Source organism: Nerophis lumbriciformis, linkage group LG20 (genome assembly GCF_033978685.3).
Source record: "Nerophis lumbriciformis linkage group LG20, RoL_Nlum_v2.1, whole genome shotgun sequence".
NCBI lineage: Eukaryota > Metazoa > Chordata > Actinopteri > Syngnathiformes > Syngnathidae > Nerophis > Nerophis lumbriciformis.
In genome coordinates this window covers 34,052,571-34,071,703 of record NC_084567.2, presented here as the reverse complement: position 1 = coordinate 34,071,703, position 19,133 = coordinate 34,052,571, and the positions used below count along the sequence as shown (strand labels likewise).

The following is a 19,133-nucleotide window of genomic DNA, read 5'->3' as shown; positions in this document are numbered from 1 at the left end:
TTATTTATTTTTTTCAATCAATCATCAATCAATGTTTATTTATATAGCCCTAAATCACAAGTGTCTCAAAGGGCTGCACAAGCCACAACGACATCCGCGGTACAGAGCCCACATAAGGGCAAGGAAAAACTCACAACCCCAATGGGACGTCGATGTGAATGACTATGAGAAACCTTGGAGAGGACCGCATATGTGGGTGACCCCTCCCCTCTAGGGGAGACCGGATGCAATGGACGTCGAGTGGGTCTGACATAATATTGTGAAAGTCCAGTCCATAGTGGATCTAACATAATAGTGAGAGTCCAGTCCATAGTGGATCTAACATAATAGTGAGAGTCCAGTCCATAGTGGGGCCAGCAGGAGACCATCTCGAGCGGAGACGGGTCAGCAGCACAGAGATGTCCCCAACCGATGCACATTTTTGCAAGTTATGTTATAATTAATTTCTATAAAATGTGTTTCTTCACGGTGGCAGAGGGGTTAGTGCATCTGCCTCACAATACGAAGGTCCTGAGTAGTCTTGGGTTCAATCCCGGGCTCGGGATCTTTCTGTGTGGAGTTTGCATGTTCTCCCCGTGACTGCGTGGGTTCCCTCCGGGTACTCCGGCTTCCTCCCACCTGTTGATTGGCAACACTAAATTGGCCCTAGTGTGTGGATGTGAGTGTGAATGTTGTCTGTCTATCTGTGTTGGCCCTGCGATGAGGTGGCGACTTGTCCAGGGTGTACCCCGCCTTCCGCCCGATTGTAGCTGAGATAGGCTCCAGCGCCCCCCGCGACCCCAAAAGGGAATAAGCGGTAGAAAATGGATGGATGGATGGTGTTTCTTGTTTATTTTCTCGACTGTATGGAATGAATAAATAGATTTGTTATTTCTTACGGGACGAATTGCTTCAGTTTTCATACGATTCAGTTTTATTCGATCTTTTTGGAAGGGATTACTCACAAAAACCGAGCTACCGCTGTATTCCTGTTAGTGAGTACCGTATTTTTCGGACTATAAGTCGCAGTTTTTTTCATAGTTTGGCAGGGGGTGCGACTTATACTCAGGAGCGACTTATGTGTGAAATTATTAACACATTACCGTAAAATATCAAATGATATTATTTAGCTCATTCACGTAAGAGACTAGACGTATAAGATTTCATGGGATTTAGCGATTAGGAGTGACAGATTGTTTGGTAAACGTATAGCACAGGGGTCGGCAACCTTTACCAGTCAGAGAGCCATTTTGACCAGTTTCACAAATTATAGAAAACAATGGGAGCCGCAAAAACTTTTGAAATTTTAAATGAAATAACACTGCATACAAAGGTTTTTTTTTTGCTTTGTGCTATGTATAAATCAGGGGTCTCAGACACGCTGCCCACACCTTTATATGGAATTTTTAAGCTGGTGCGGCACGCGAGTTTTATATGAATAGCGCTTGGCAGCGTCATGCGTGCCGTGATGGTACAGCATATAGCGCCCACTACAACCAGCTTGCCTGATCAGCCACATTTTGTATGGGGCTTCCGCTTGCTCACATAGGTGACAGCAAGGCATACTTACTCAACAACCACACAGGTTACACTGACAGTGGCGGTATAAAAAAAACTTTAACACTCTTACTAATAATGCGCCACACTGTGAACCCACACCAAACAAGAATGACAAACACATTTCGGGAGAACATCTGCACCGTAACACAACATAAACACAACAGGACAAATACCCAGAATCCCATGCAGCCCTAACTCTTCCGGGATGCATTATACACCCCCGCTACCAAACCCGCCCACCTCAACCGTCGCACAGAGAGAGAGAGGGGGGGGGGTTGATGTGTGAGGGAGCAGGCTTGGGGTAGGGGCGAGGTTTGGTGGTAGCAGGGGTGTATAATGTATCCCGGAAGAGTTAGGGCTGCATGGGATTCTGGGTGTTTGTTCTGTTGTGTTTATGTTGTGTTAAGGTGCAGATGTTTTCCCGAAATGTGTTTGTCATTCTTGTTTGGTTTTGGTTCAAAGTGTGGCGCATTATTAGTAAGAGTGTTAAAGTTGTTTTATATGGTCACCGTCAGTGTAACCTGTGTGGCTGTTGACCAAGTATGCCTTGCTGTCACGTACGTGTGCAAGCAGAAGATGTATATTGAATAACAATTGTTAGGCTGGCACGCTGTTAATACAGATTGTAGAGGGCGCCGAATTTTGTACCATCATAGCACGCTCTTATTATATCTGTAAGGGTGAAAATCGGTGAATATTGATCCCGGGAGTTTTCTGCGAGAGGCACTGAAATCCGGAAGTCTCACGGGAAAATTGGGGGGTTCAGCAAGTAAGCTGCTGAGCCGCATCAGAGTGATCAAAGAGCCGCATGCGGCCCCGGAGCCGCGGGTTGCCGACCCCTGGTATAGCATGTTCTATATGTTATAGTTATTTGAATGACTCTTACCATAATATGTTACGTTAACATACCAGGCACGTTCTCAGTTGGTTATTTATGCCTCATATAACGTAAACTTATTCAGCCTGATGTTCACTATTCTTTATTTATTTTAAATTGCCTTTCAAATGTCTATTCTTGGTGTTGGCTTTTATCAAATAAATTTCCCCAAAAAATGCGACTTATACTCCAGTGCGACTTATATATCAGGCATGTGATTTTTCCGTCTAAAGTCGGAATTCCGTCTTTTTTAATCTCGGGGGAAAAAAAAAAAAGATCTCCCGTTTTTCCGTTTTTTTTTCCGACCCTAAATCAAGATTCGAGACGTAGTTTATATTACGCCGTAGTTGATTGGTCGATATGTTCCTTGTGAAAAATCAGGACATCTGTTATGAATGATGACGTTAATAACGTCATCATTCATAATGGTTATTACCGCCACTTTCCATATGTAAACGATGTCGGTTCTCGAAAGAAAGGACGCTTTACGAGTAAAAGAAATTGATAAACATGTCAAAAATAAGTTTCGATGGGACTGGATGGAAAGGGAAATCACTGATACTGTTGGGAAGAAGGAAGTTACGACTTTGTTCGGTGATTTTATTCAGAAAATCGATCGTCCCGGAAAGGTTTTGTGCACGTGGTGTCATGATAATATTGACTATGGATCACGAGGTTTCAAGGCTTTGGAAGTACATGCGAAACGCCAAAAACATATGAAACAACTTGAAGCAAGGAAAACAAACTTTTCACTAGCTGGTACTTTTGGATGTCAACCGAAAGTGAGCAAACCTTACGGACTTCATCCTTTGTTTACATCGACAACTGCCGTAGACATCGAGAGGAAAGATCCATCCAAACAACCCACTTCAGTTGCAAACAGGGTTGTTAATAATGAGGTAAGATAAAAAATTATTTGCTTGCGAAATACGCATGTTTGTTTTAAATATTAACCAATTATTGCTTTGCGAAATATAAATGGGTTTTTCTAAAAATAAAAAGCCACGTGAAAATATATTATGAAATTACAGAAATTCAAAGAGTCGCATTATTGATTCCAGTTAACAATTTATTTGAAATAAATTTGCATATAATACTATTTTGTAATATTAAGTTAAGACATTGTCATGGACTCTGTCAACGGAAAACTGTGTCTCAAGATCAGAACCTCAAGCAAGAGGTACAGGGATGATCTAGAGCAGATGGAAGTGGAGAGAGAGTCCAAGAGGCAGAAGTTGGCAGTGAAATCCAAAAAAGAAGCTACAAAAGCAGAGACCAAAAGGAAAATGCAGACTGCTCAGAAATTTGCAAGGAAAGCTCATGTTAGGGCTCTCCGAGAAAGCTAATGTGTGAAGTGAACTGAAGTAATGTGGTAATACTGTAAATAAACTGTAGATAATAACACTGATCAATGTGACACCTGTGGATGTGAAATGAACACAAGATGTAAATATTAGTGACTAAATACTGTTGGGACTGAACCATATACAGTGATTCATTAGGATAATTGTGTTATGTATGTTCTATTAATGATGTTTTCATGTCTTTAAACACTAAAATATTTTCTTCAAATGGTGCTGTCTTTGTTAATTTTAGCATGTTAAATTGCTGAAAAACCAGGAGCTTCGGGGGGCGTCGCCCCCCCTTGTCCCCCCACCAGGGCACCCTGGACCTGGCCTTCGTCCCCCAGACCCCCAGAAATTTTTTCAGTCTTTTTCATTGTGGTCAAATCACATGCCTGATATATGTTTTTTCCCCTTCTTTATTATGCATTTTTGGCCGGTGCGACTTATACTCCGAAAAAATACGGTAGTATGTGTAAAAGAAAAACCATATCATTGCTTTTCTTGCAGGTGTCACTAAAATCCCCAGAAGCAGTCGTCACTCTGCCCATCTACATTGGGAACATTGCAGTGAACTTGTCTCCAGCCAGGACTGTGTCTTCAAGTCCGGACCACTGCAGCGTGACGGCTACGCCCAACGCGGCGGGAGCGACACCCAGCGCCCCTCCGGCCGAGGACAATGAAGAGCCCTGTGCAGGTGGTGCGGCCAGCGAGGAGATCCCCACAAAGAGTCACTCTCAGCAGGATCCCTCTGGTCAGCCTGTATCCATGTCTCCTAGCGCTTTCAGCCATGCGCCTGGTGCAGCCTTGCCTCCTGGCCACAGGCAGCCGGGAGCTCCCTCTCCCTTGTTCTGTGTTTCTACTGGGGCCACCATTCCCTTTTTCACCGAAGGAAATCCCACACCTGTGCCCACTTCCTGTTCTCTCATCCTCCCACCAGAGTACAGCAGCTGCGACTACCCGCATGGTAAGCATTCGGTAAACACAAAGATGCATGCTGAGAAATATGATAGAAGGGTAAAAAAAAATAGAGTACCGTATTTTTCCGTATAATTTCGATTATAGCTTTTTACGATTATGAAAATATAATACAGTATTTTCGGACTATAAGGCGCACTTAAAATCTATTCGTTTTCTCAAAACTTGACAGTGCGCCTTATAACCCGGTGCGCCTAATGTACGGAATCATTTTGGTTGTGCTTACCGACCTCGTAGCTATTTTATTTGGTACATGGTGAAATGACAAGTGTGACCAGTAGATGGCAGTCACACATAAGAGATACGTGTAGACTGCAATATGATGGCAGTCACACATAAGAGATACATGTAGACTGCAATGTGATGGCAGTCACACATAAGAGATACGTGTAGACTGCAATATGATGGCAGTCACACATAAGAGATACGTGTAGACTGCAATATGATGGCAGTCACACATAAGAGATACGTGTAGACTGCAATATGATGGCAGTCACACATAAGGGATACGTGTAGACTGCAATATGATGGCAGTCACACATAAGAGATACGTGTAGACTGCAATATGATGGCAGTCACACATAAGAGATACGTGTAGACTGCAATATGATGGCAGTCACACATAAGAGATACGTGTAGACTGCAATATGAGGGCAGTCACACATAAGAGATACGTGTACACTGCAATATGATGGCAGTCACACATAAGAGATACGTGTAGACTGCAATATGATGGCAATCACACATAAGAGATACGTGTAGACTGCAATATGATGGCAGTCACACATAAGAGATACGTATAGACTGCAATATGATGGCAGTCACACATAAGAGATACGTGTAGACTGCAATATGATGGCAATCACACATAAGAGATTCGTGTCAACTGCAATATGATGGCAGTCACACATAAGGGATGCGTGTAGACTGCAATATGATGGCAGTCACACATAAGAGATACGTATAGACTGCAATATGATGGCAGTCACACATAAGAGATACGTGTAGACTGCAATATGATGGCAGTCACACATAAGAGATACATGTAGACTGCAATGTGATGGCAGTCACACATAAGAGATACGTGTAGACTGCAATATGATGGCAGTCACACAAAAGAGATACGTGTAGGCTGCAATATGATGGCAGTCACACATAATAAATACGTGTAGACTGCAATATGATGGCAGTCACACATAAGAGATACGTGTAGACTGCAATATGACGGCAGTCACACATAAGAGATACGTGTAGACTGCAATATGATGGCAGTCACACATAAGAGATACATGTAGGCTGCAATGTGATGGCAGTCACACATAAGAGATACGTGTAGACTGCAATATGATGGCAGTCACACAAAAGAGATACGTGTAGGCTGCAATATGATGGCAGTCACACATAATAAATACGTGTAGACTGCAATATGATGGCAGTCACACATAAGAGATACGTGTAGACTGCAATATGATGGCAGTCACACATAAGAGATACGTGTAGACTGCAATATGATGGCAGTCACACATAAGAGATACGTGTAGACTGCAATATGATGGCAGTCACACATAAGAGATACGTGTAGACTGCAATATGACGGCAGTCACACATAAGAGATACGTGTAGACAGCAATATGATGGCAGTCACACATAAGAGATATGTGTAGACTGCAATATGATGGCAGTCACACATAAGAGATACGTGTAGACTGCAATATGATGGCAGTCACACATAAGAGATACGTGTAGACTGCAATATGATGGCAGTCACACATAAGAGATACGTATAGACTGCAATATGATGGCAGTCACACATAAGAGATACGTGTAGACTGCAATATGATGGCAATCACACATAAGAGATACGTGTAGACTGCAATATGATGGCAGTCACACATAAGAGATACGTGTAGACTGCAATATGATGGCAGTCACACATAAGAGATGCGTGTAGACTGCAATATGATGGCAGTCACACATAAGAGATACGTGTAGACTGCAATATGACGGCAGTCACACATAAGAGATACGTGTAGACTACAATATGATGGCAGTCACACATAAGAGATACGTGTAGACTGCAATATGATGGCAGTCACACATAAGAGATAAGTGTAGACTGCAATATGATGGCAGTCACACATAAGAGATACGTGTAGACTGCAATATGATGGCAGTCACACATAAGAGATACGTGTAGACTGCAATATGATGGCAGTCACACATAAGAGATACGTGTAGACTGCAATATGATGGCAGTCACACATAAGAGATACGTGTAGACTGCAATATGACGGCAGTCACACATAAGAGATACGTGTAGACTGCAATATGATGGCAGTCACACATAAGAGATACATGTAGGCTGCAATGTGATGGCAGTCACACATAAGAGATACGTGTAGACTGCAATATGATGGCAGTCACACAAAAGAGATACGTGTAGGCTGCAATATGATGGCAGTCACACATAATAAATACGTGTAGACTGCAATATGATGGCAGTCACACATAAGAGATACGTGTAGACTGCAATATGATGGCAGTCACACATAAGAGATACGTGTAGACTGCAATATGATGGCAGTCACACATAAGAGATACGTGTAGACTGCAATATGATGGCAGTCACACATAAGAGATACGTGTAGACTGCAATATGACGGCAGTCACACATAAGAGATACGTGTAGACAGCAATATGATGGCAGTCACACATAAGAGATATGTGTAGACTGCAATATGATGGCAGTCACACATAAGAGATACGTGTAGACTGCAATATGATGGCAGTCACACATAAGAGATACGTGTAGACTGCAATATGATGGCAGTCACACATAAGAGATACGTATAGACTGCAATATGATGGCAGTCACACATAAGAGATACGTGTAGACTGCAATATGATGGCAATCACACATAAGAGATACGTGTAGACTGCAATATGATGGCAGTCACACATAAGAGATACGTGTAGACTGCAATATGATGGCAGTCACACATAAGAGATGCGTGTAGACTGCAATATGATGGCAGTCACACATAAGAGATACGTGTAGACTGCAATATGACGGCAGTCACACATAAGAGATACGTGTAGACTACAATATGATGGCAGTCACACATAAGAGATACGTGTAGACTGCAATATGATGGCAGTCACACATAAGAGATAAGTGTAGACTGCAATATGATGGCAGTCACACATAAGAGATACGTGTAGACTGCAATATGATGGCAGTCACACATAAGAGATACGTGTAGACTGCAATATGATGGCAGTCACACATAAGAGATACGTGTAGACTGCAATATGACGGCAGTCACACATAAGAGATACGTGTAGACTGCAATATGATGGCAGTCACACATAAGAGATACTTGTAGACTGCAATATGATGGCAGTCACACATAAGAGATACGTGTAGACTGCAATATGATGGCAGTCACACGTAAGAGATACATGTCGACTGCAATATGATGGCAGTCACACATAAGAGATACGTCTAGACTGCAATATGACGGCAGTCACACATAAGAGATACGTGTAGACTGCAATATGATGGCAGTCACACATAAGAGATACGTGTAGACTGCAATATGATGGCAGTCACACATAAGAGATACGTGTAGACTGCAATATGATGGCAGTCACACATAAGAGATACGTGTAGACTGCAATATGATGGCAGTCACACAAGAGATACGTGTAGACTGCAATATGATGGCAGTCACACATAAGAGATACGTGTAGACTGCAATATGATGGCAGTCACACAAGAGATACGTGTAGACTGCAATATGACGGCAGTCACACATAAGAGATACGTGTAGACTGCAATGTGATGGCAGTCACACATAAGAGATACGTGTAGACTGCAATATGATGGCAGTCACACATAAGAGATACATGTAGACTGCAATATGATGGCAGTCACACATAAGAGATACGTGTAGACTGCAATATGATGGCAGTCACACAAGAGATACTTGTAGACTGCAATATGATGGCAGTCACACATAAGAGATATGTATAGACTGCAATATGACGGCAGTCACACATAAGAGATACGTATAGACTTCAATATGATGGCAGTCACACATAAGAGATGCGTGTAGACTGCAATATGATGGCAGTCACACATAAGATGACAGTTACACATAAGAGATATGTGTAGACTGCAATATGACGGCAGTCACACAGAGATACGTGTAGACTGCAATATGACGGCAGTCACACATAAGAGATACGTGTAGACTGCAATATGATGGCAGTCACACATAAGAGATACGTGTAGACTGCAATATGATGGCAGTCACACATAAGAGATACTTGTAGACTGCAATATGATGGCAGTCACACATAAGAGATACGTGTAGACTGCAATGTGATGGCAGTCACACATAAGAGATACGTGTAGACTGCAATATGATGGCAGTCACACATAAGAGACACGTGTAGACTGCAATATGATGGCAGTCACACATAAGAGATACGTGTAGACTGCAATATGATGGCAGTCACACATAAGAGATACGTGCAGGCTGCAATATGATGGCAGTCACACATAAGAGATACGTGTCGACTGCAATATGATGGCAGTCACACATAAGAGATACGTGTTGACTGCAATATGATGGCAGTCACACATAAGAGATACGTATAGACTTCAATATGATGGCAGTCACACATAAGAGATACGGGTAGACTGCAATATGATGGCAGTCACACATAAGAGATACGTGTAGACTGCAATATGATGGCAGTCACACGTAAGAGATACGTGTCGACTGCAATATGACGGCAGTCACACATAAGAGATACGTGTAGACTGCAATATGATGGCAGTCACACATAAGAGATACGTGTCGGCTGCAATATGACGGCAGTCACACATAAGAGATACGTGTAGACTGCAATATGACTGCAGTCACACATAAGAGATACGTGTAGACTGCAATATGATGGCAGTCACACATAAGAGATACGTGTAGACTGCAATATGATGGCAGTCACACAAGAGATACGTGTAGACTGCAATATGATGGCAGTCACATATAAGAGATACTTGTAGACTGCAATATGATGGCAGTCACACATAAGAGATACGTGTAGACTGCAATATGATGGCAGTCACACATAAGAGATACGTGTAGACTGCAATATGATGGCAGTCACACAAAAGAGATACGTGTAGACTGCAATATGATGGCAGTCACACATAAGAGATATGTGTAGACTGCAATATGATGGCAGTCACACATAAGAGATACATGTAGACTGCAATATGATGGCAGTCACACATAAGAGATACGTGTAGACTGCAATATGATGGCAGGCACACATAAGAGATACGTATAGACTGCAATATGATGGCAGTCACACAAGAGATACGTGTAGACTGCAATATGATGGCAATCACACATAAGAGATACGTGTCGGCTGCAATATGACGGCAGTCACACATAAGAGATACGTGTAGACTGCAATATGATGGCAGTCACACATAAGAGATACGTGTAGACTGCAATATGATGGCAGTCACACATAAGAGATACGTGTAGACTGCAATATGATGGCAGTCACACATAAGAGATACGTGTAGACTGCAATATGATGGCAGTCACACATAAGAGATACGTGTTTGACTGCAATATGACGGCAGTCACACATAAGAGATACGTGTAGACTGCAATATGACGGCAGTCACACAGAGATACGTGTAGACTGCAATATGACGGCAGTCACACATAAGAGATACGTGTAGACTGCAATATGATGACAGTCACACATAAGAGATACGTGTAGACTGCAATATGATGGCAGTCACACATAAGAGATGCGTGTAGTCTGCAATATGATGGCAGTCACACATAAGAGATACGTGTAGACTGCAATATGACGGCAGTCACACATAAGAGATACGTATAGACTTCAATATGATGGCAGTCACACATAAGAGATACGTGTAGACTGCAATATGATGGCAGTCACACATAAGAGATACGTGTAGACTGCAATATGATGGCAGTCACACATAATATATACGTGTAGACTGCAATATGATGGCAGTCACACATAAGAGATGCGTGTAGACTGCAATATGATGGCAGTCACACATAAGAGATACGTGTAGACTGCAATATGACGGCAGTCACACATAAGAGATACGTATAGACAGCAATATGATGGCAGTCACACATAAGAGCTACGTGTAGACTGCAATATGATGGCAGTCACGCATAAGAGATACGTGGAGACTGCAATATGATGGCAGTCACACATAAGAGATACGTGTAGACTGCAATATGATGGCAGTCACACATAAGAGATACGTGTAGACTGCAATATGATGGCAGTCACACAAGAGATACTTGTAGACTGCAATATGATGGCAGTCACACATAAGAGATACGTGTAGACTGCAATATGACGGCAGTCACACATAAGAGATACGTGTAGACTGCAATATGATGGCAGTCACACATAAGAGATATGTGTAGACTGCAATATGATGGCAGTCACACATAATATATACGTGTAGACTGCAATATGATGGCAGTCACACATAAGAGATACGTGTACACTGCAATATGATGGCAGTCACACATAAGAGATACGTGTAGACTGCAATATGATGGCAGTCACACATAAGAGATACGTGTTTGACTGCAATATGACGGCAGTCACACATAAGAGATACGTGTAGACTGCAATATGACGGCAGTCACACAGAGATACGTGTAGACTGCAATATGACGGCAGTCACACATAAGAGATACGTGTAGACTGCAATATGATGACAGTCACACATAAGAGATACGTGTAGACTGCAATATGATGGCAGTCACACATAAGAGATGCGTGTAGTCTGCAATATGATGGCAGTCACACATAAGAGATACGTGTAGACTGCAATATGACGGCAGTCACACATAAGAGATACGTATAGACTTCAATATGATGGCAGTCACACATAAGAGATACGTGTAGACTGCAATATGATGGCAGTCACACAAGAGATACGTGTAGACTGCAATATGATGGCAGTCACACATAATATATACGTGTAGACTGCAATATGATGGCAGTCACACATAAGAGATGCGTGTAGACTGCAATATGATGGCAGTCACACATAAGAGATACGTGTAGACTGCAATATGACGGCAGTCACACATAAGAGATACGTATAGACAGCAATATGATGGCAGTCACACATAAGAGCTACGTGTAGACTGCAATATGATGGCAGTCACGCATAAGAGATACGTGGAGACTGCAATATGATGGCAGTCACACATAAGAGATACGTGTAGACTGCAATATGATGGCAGTCACACATAAGAGATACGTGTAGACTGCAATATGATGGCAGTCACACAAGAGATACTTGTAGACTGCAATATGATGGCAGTCACACATAAGAGATACGTGTAGACTGCAATATGACGGCAGTCACACATAAGAGATACGTGTAGACTGCAATATGATGGCAGTCACACATAAGAGATATGTGTAGACTGCAATATGATGGCAGTCACACATAATATATACGTGTAGACTGCAATATGATGGCAGTCACACATAAGAGATATGTGTACACTGCAATATGATGGCAGTCACACATAAGAGATACGTGTAGCCTGCAATATGATGGCAGTCACACATAAGAGATACGTGTAGACTGCAATATGATGGCAGTCACACATAAGAGATACGTATAGACTTCAATATGATGGCAGTCACACATAAGAGATACGTGTAGACTGCAATATGATGGCAGTCACACATAAGAGATACGTGTAGACTGCAATATGATGGCAGTCACACATAAGAGATACGGGTAGACTGCAATACGATGGCAGTCACACATAAGAGATGCGTGTAGACTGCAATATGATGGCAGTCACACATAAGAGATACGTATAGACTGCAATATGACGGCAGTCACACATAAGAGATACTTGTAGACTGCAATATGATGGCAGTCACACATAAGAGATACGTGTAGACTGCAATATGATGGCAGTCACACATAAGAGATACGTGTAGACTGCAATATGATGGCAGTCACACATAAGAGATACGTGTAGACTGCAATATGATGACAGTCACACAAGAGATACGTGTAGACTGCAATATGATGGCAGTCACACATAAGAGATACGTGTAGACTGCAATATGATGGCAGTCACACATAAGAGATACGTGTAGGCTGCAATATGATGGCAGTCACACATAAGAGATACGTGGAGACTGCAATATGATGGCAGTCACACAAGAGATACGTGTCGACTGCAATATGATGGCAGTCACACATAAGAGATACGTGTAGGCTGCAATATGATGGCAGTCACACATAAGAGATACGTGTAGACTGCAATATGACGGCAGTCACACATAAGAGATACATGTAGACTGCAATATGACTCAAGTAAACAACACTAAAATTTTACATGTTCCATTGAAAATATAGAACATTACACACGGCACTCAAAAATCCATCAAAATGTTTTAATACGACTTTGGGAAGCGATGAAGTCGCACCACTTGATGGATTGTACTGTGCTTCAACATACGAGTATTATTATGGTGTGTGTATAAGGTACGACATTATCTGGCGTTTTGTTTCGCAATATTATGCAAAAGCAACTTTTTTTACCTTCTGGTACCTGCTGATCTGTATTTGGGATCTGCATAAGTCCTGAAAATTTGCGCGCATCCGACTTTATAGTCCGTGGCAACACCGTAGTCGATAGGCTTCTTCTTTTTCTCTATCTTCTTGTTATGGGACATTCATCCTCCGCTGTTGCCATTTCTAATATAAAGTAGTTTAAAGTTCTTATATCTGTCAGTAAACTCGCCATGAAAGCGTTAAAACATACCGGTGTAGTGAGTTTACATTATTCACCCAAAGAAATTTAGTTATTAGAGAGTTCCGGTCGGACGGTTTTTCACGGGACACATTTCCGGCGTTGTTATTGCACTAGTGAGCCACGGATGAGGAGATGCTGCTCCGTTATTGATTGAAGTAAAGTCTGAATGTCATTAAAACAGTTAGCTCCATCTTTTGACACTTCTTCCACACCCGTCCTTGCACGCTACACCGCTACAACAAAGATGGCGGAGAAAAGAGGCTGTCGAAGGTGAGCCACGTAAATAAGACCGCCCACAAAACGGCGCATCCTGAAGCGACTGTCAGAAAGCGACTTGAAGATGATCTGTAAAACATCATCTATGCAACATTTTGACCAAAGAACCACCATTACATGTTTTGTAGACCACAAGGAAGTGTTTTACATGTAGAAAAAAATCATAATATGATCACTTTAATGCGCCTTTTAATCCGGTGCGCCTTTTGTATGTAAATAGACCTGACTAGACCCGCTCATCGGCAGTGGGCCTTATAGTCCGGTGCGCCCTATGGTCCGGAAAATGGCAACTTATGACAGAGCTCTTAACTCAAAACACTCGTATCTCAAATCTACCTTTCCCTTTGAAATGCTATATATTTGGTGCTTGGCCTCCCTAAACAGCACAACTTTAATTTTGAAAACAATACAGAAGAAGGTGCTACTAAAAACTACATTAGTTTTGTGAAATAATGTACAAAACCCAAAACCAGTGAAGTTGGCACGCTGTGTAAATCGTACATAAAAACAAAATACAATGATTTGCAAATCCCTTTCAACCTATATTCAATTGAATAAACTGCAAAGACAAGATACTTAATGTTCGAACTGGAAAACTTTATTTTTTGCAAATATTAGCTCATTTGGAATTTGATGCCTGCAAAAAAGACTGAGAAAGTTAAGGAATGCTCATCAAACACTTATTTGGAACATCCCACAGGTGAACAGGCTAATTGGGAACAGGTGGGTGCCATGATTGGGTATAAAAGCAGCTTCCATAAAATGCTCAGTCATTCACAAACAAGGATGGGGTGAGTGTCACCACTTTGTGAACAAATGCGTGAGCGAATTGTACAACAGTTGAAGAGCAACATTTCTCAACCAGCTATTATTGCAAGGAATTTAGGGATTTCGCCATCTACGGTCCGTAATATCATCAAAAGGTTCAGAGAATCTGGAGAAATCACTGCACGTAAGCAGCAAGGCCTGAAAACCAACTTTGAATGCCCGTGACCTTCAATCCCTCAGGCGTTACTGCATCAAAAATCAACGTCCGTTTGTAAAGGATATCACCACATGGGCTCAGGAAGAATTCAGAAAACCACTGTCAGTAACTACAGTTTTGTCGCTACATCTGTAAGTGCAAGTTAAAACTCTACTATGCAAAGAGAAAGCCATTTATCAACAACACCCAGAAACGCCAAAACACACAACGTGCCAACTTCACTGGTTTTGGGTTTTGTAATAATAATGTACAGCATTTACCTGGAGAGTGGTCTTCTGTGATATCTCCTTTCAGCTGCTTCTCCATCTAACACTCCATCAGCAGCGTTTCCCTATTTTCATGGATAAATGTCCGCAGTTTACATTTTATTTGAACTTCCGTGGCTAGCATTAGATTAATTCTGCATTATAGCAGTGATATGCTCAAATTACCCTCGGTCATGTTTTTGACAATTTCATCCTTTAATTCAATGAATATCATCCACTTCTTCTTCTCAGCACTGTCCTTCACACTCACTTGTTTTCATTCCCATGGTTGGAAAACAAAGTTATGTCGATCGCTGGCTATAAGCTAATGCTAGCGAGTAAGATCAGATGTCATTAGCTATGCCATCTAATGTCGCTCAAATCTTTGCTTACAACTCAAACCAATCAACCGAGGGACAACTCTTACCTCAAAACACTCTTGACTCCGGACAGACTTACCTCCTCCAATCTCCGAGGACAAAGCTACAAACAATGGGAGACCGGGCTTTCTGCTCCGCCACTCCTAGTCTGTGGAACGCTCTCCCTGACCACCTGATGGCACCACAGACTGTGGATGTTTTATTTTTTAAAAGGCTTAAAAACACTTATTTTTAAAAAAGCCTTTTTTTATACATATATGCATACTAGTTCTAGCTATTTGGCTGTTCTAGTTTTTATTTTTTATTTTTAATACACTGTAGCACTTTGAGGTTGTTTACTCAATGTAAAGTGCTTTTTACAAATAAAATCTATTATTATTGAGTTAAAGTACCGCTGTTGGTTGGTTAGCCCAACTCTTAATGTGTCACATAGTTAACAAATAATTTAGGATAATTAATTTCTCGCAATTTCTCTACAATGTACATGTCAACGTACACATGACAGCCAACGTGCTGTCATGTAACTGAATGTGAATGATTGATAACATATAACATTAATAATTATATTCATGATAGCACCTACTCAGTGGCCTAGTGGTTAACCTACCGGTACTCAGTGGCCTAGTGGTTAGAGTGTCCGCCCTGAGATCGGTAGGTTGTGGGTTCAAACCCCGGCCGAGTCATACCAAAGACTATAAAAATGGGACCCATTACCTCCCTGCTTGGCACTCAGTATCAAGGGTTGGAATTGGGGGTTAAATCACCAAAAATTATTCCCGGGCGCAGCCACCGCTGCTGCCCACTGCTCCCCTCACCTCCCAGGGGGTGATCAAGGGTGATGGGTTAAATGCAGAGAATAATTTCGCCACACCTAGTGTGTGTGTGACAATCATTGGTACTTTAACTTTAACTTTTTAACTTTATTTACGATAGCTGGCGATTAAAGCACTAGTTGTCAGCTAGCAATCGGTGTGCTTGTTGTCAATTAGCGATTAGCACGGCAGTTTTCAGCAGCTAGCGATTACCGATATAGTTGCCAGCTAACGATTAGCAGTTTAGTTGCCAGACAACAGTCAGTGCTCTCATTGCCAGCTAGCGATTATCATTCTAGTTGCCAACTAAGAACGCTGTAGTTTTTAGCGATTGGCGCGTTAGTTTCCAGCTAGCGATTAGTGTGCTAGTTGAAAGCTGGCGTTTAGCGGTCTATTTCCCAGCTAGCAATTAACATGATAGTTGCCGTCTATTGATTTGCACACTAGTTGGCATTAGCTGGGACGATTAGAGCACTAATTGCCGGTTAGCTATTAGCGGCACAATACTGGTATTTGGATTTCGTTAGTGTTGCACAATAAGAAAGTATCTTTAAAACCAGTTTATTGTAAAGTACAATCATAATTTCATTGAAGATATATAAGTAGGGGCCCCCACTCCATCTCTCCTATCTGTTTGGGGGTCCTTGGCCTGGAAAACATTGAAGACCACTGCGTTAGATGTATCTAAATGTGGAGGGGGGCGTGGCCTGTGGGCCTGCAGCGGAACGGGGTGTGCCAGGACCGGCCTCGAAGTCAGCGACAGGTGCGTAGATGGCCCAGGTGGGCCTTGTTGTCTAATCACCTGTCGCTCTGTATAAACAGCTGCCGGGAGGAGAGAGGTTGTTGGAGCTGGAGCAAGAGCAATGGAAACAAAATCTTAAATACTTCTTCACTATATTGTACAAGTTAATAGGTGATTAGACAACAAGGCCCACCTGGGCCATCTACGCACCTGTTGCTGACTTCGAGGCCGGTCCTGGCACACCCCGTTCCGCTGCAGGCCCGCAGGCCACGCCCCCCTCCACACTAAATTATATATAAATACAGATAGAACTACAAGTGTATTCCTTTTCTGATGTTGCATTATCTATATTCCTGTTTCTTTTTGTTGCAGAGCCTCCACCCACTTATGAAGAAAGCTGCAGCAGCACCAACTTCAGTTTCAACAGTGGACAATAGATGAAGAAACAGTGCTCACCTCTGGACAAAACATGGACATCTTATGGCTGAAAGAAGCAGTGACTCTAATTCCAACCCCAAAAGGGATAATGTCTTATGGTGAATATATCCTCTTATCAGGTGGCGATGGACTGAGCAGCTTAACATCACCACACAGATTTCATCCCATTGGACTTTTCTTACATCAAGGGAAAATACTTGATTGTTGCACGTTAGCCAAACAGCAGGTGAGAATAAAGTGGACAGGCGCCACCTGGGGACAGTCTTAACGACTCACAACGGAATAACGAAAGGCGATGTTATTGCAGTATTCCGTCTGCTTGAAAAAGGAGGCAACATAACCCCTGAAGGTTCTTGAGTTCTATTAGAGCAGCAAAGAAGCGGGGAAACAAAGGGAAGAAAAAGGCAAAAAAAGAAAAGAGTTCCACAAGTCTCGGGAAAAGCCAAAATGAGAAAAGTACTCCCCTAAAATAGGCCAAAAGGTCACTATTCCCGCCCAAGCCTAAAGCAGGTCAAAATGTGGAAAACAAAGGAAAATGGTCAAAATTCCCTCCCTGGGGAGTGACTTCCACAAGTCCTGGGGAGAGCCAAAATGTGAAAAAGGCCAACAATCCCCCCAGGATGACTCACAGATGACCCGGGAAGAAAAAGGCAAAAACAGGCCAAAATTGGGGAAAAAAAGACAAAAATTGTCAAAATTTCCTCCCGGGGAGTGAGTTCCACAAGTCCTGGGGAGAGCCAAAATGTGAAAAAGGCCAAAAATCCCCCCAGGATGACTCACAGGTGATACGGGAAGAAAAAGGCAAAGACAGGCCAAAATGTGGAAAAAAGCCAAAAATGGTCAAAATTCCCCCCCCCCCCGGGGAGTGAGTTCCACAAGTCCCGGGAAGAGCCAAAATGTGAAAAAGGTAAAAAAAATAAAATCTGCCATTCCAGGATGACTCACAGGTGACCCGGGAAGAAAAAGGAAAGAAACAGACCAAAATGTGGAAAAATTGACAAAATGGTCAAAGTTCCACAAGTCCTGGGGTGAGCTAAAATGTGGAAGAAAAAAATAAATAAATACCCACAAGGACGACTCACAGGTGACTCGGGAAGAAAAAGGCCAAAATGTGAAAAAATGCCGAAAATTGTCAAAATCCATCCCCACCCCTCCCCCCCCACACCAGGATGACTCACAGGTGACCCGGGAAGCAAAAGAAAAAACAGACCAAAATGTGGAAAAATTGTCAAAATGGTCAAAATTCCCTCCCCGGGAGTGAGTTCCACAAGTCCTGGGGTGAGCTAAAATTTGAAAAATGTCAAAAAAAATACCCACCATGATGACTCACAGGTGACTCGGGAAGAAAAAGGCCAAAATGTGAAAAAAGGCCGAAAATTGTCAAAATTCCCTCCCGGGGAGTGAATTCCACAAGTCCCGGGAAGAGCAAAAATGTAAAAAAAAAAAAAAAAGGTCAAAATTCCCCCCAGGATCACTCACAGGTGACCCGGGAAGAAAAAGGCAAAAACAGGCCAAAATGTGAAAAAATGCCAAAAATTGTCAAAATTCCCTCCCGGGGAGTGCGTTCCACAAGTCCTAGAGTGAGCTAAAATTTGAAAAATGTCGTAAAAAAAATACCCACCGGGACGAATCACAGGTG

The 19,133-nt window shown here is 42.3% G+C and overlaps 1 protein-coding gene across 4 annotated transcripts in view; it reads left to right on the top strand.

Annotated features, from left to right (window-relative positions):
- Positions 1-18,845, top strand: part of arrdc1b (arrestin domain containing 1b) — a 108,186-nt gene extending 89,341 nt beyond the window's left edge. For all 4 annotated transcript variants that reach the window (XM_072915344.1, XM_061980842.2, XM_061980843.2 and 1 more), the window contains 2 exons: positions 4,270-4,726; positions 17,429-18,845. In XM_072915344.1, the coding sequence (XP_072771445.1) occupies positions 4,270-4,726; positions 17,429-17,493 (522 nt within the window). In that variant the 3' untranslated portion in view covers positions 17,494-18,845. The remainder of the gene's footprint in view (positions 1-4,269; positions 4,727-17,428) is intronic.
- Positions 18,846-19,133: the final 288 nt, after the last annotated feature.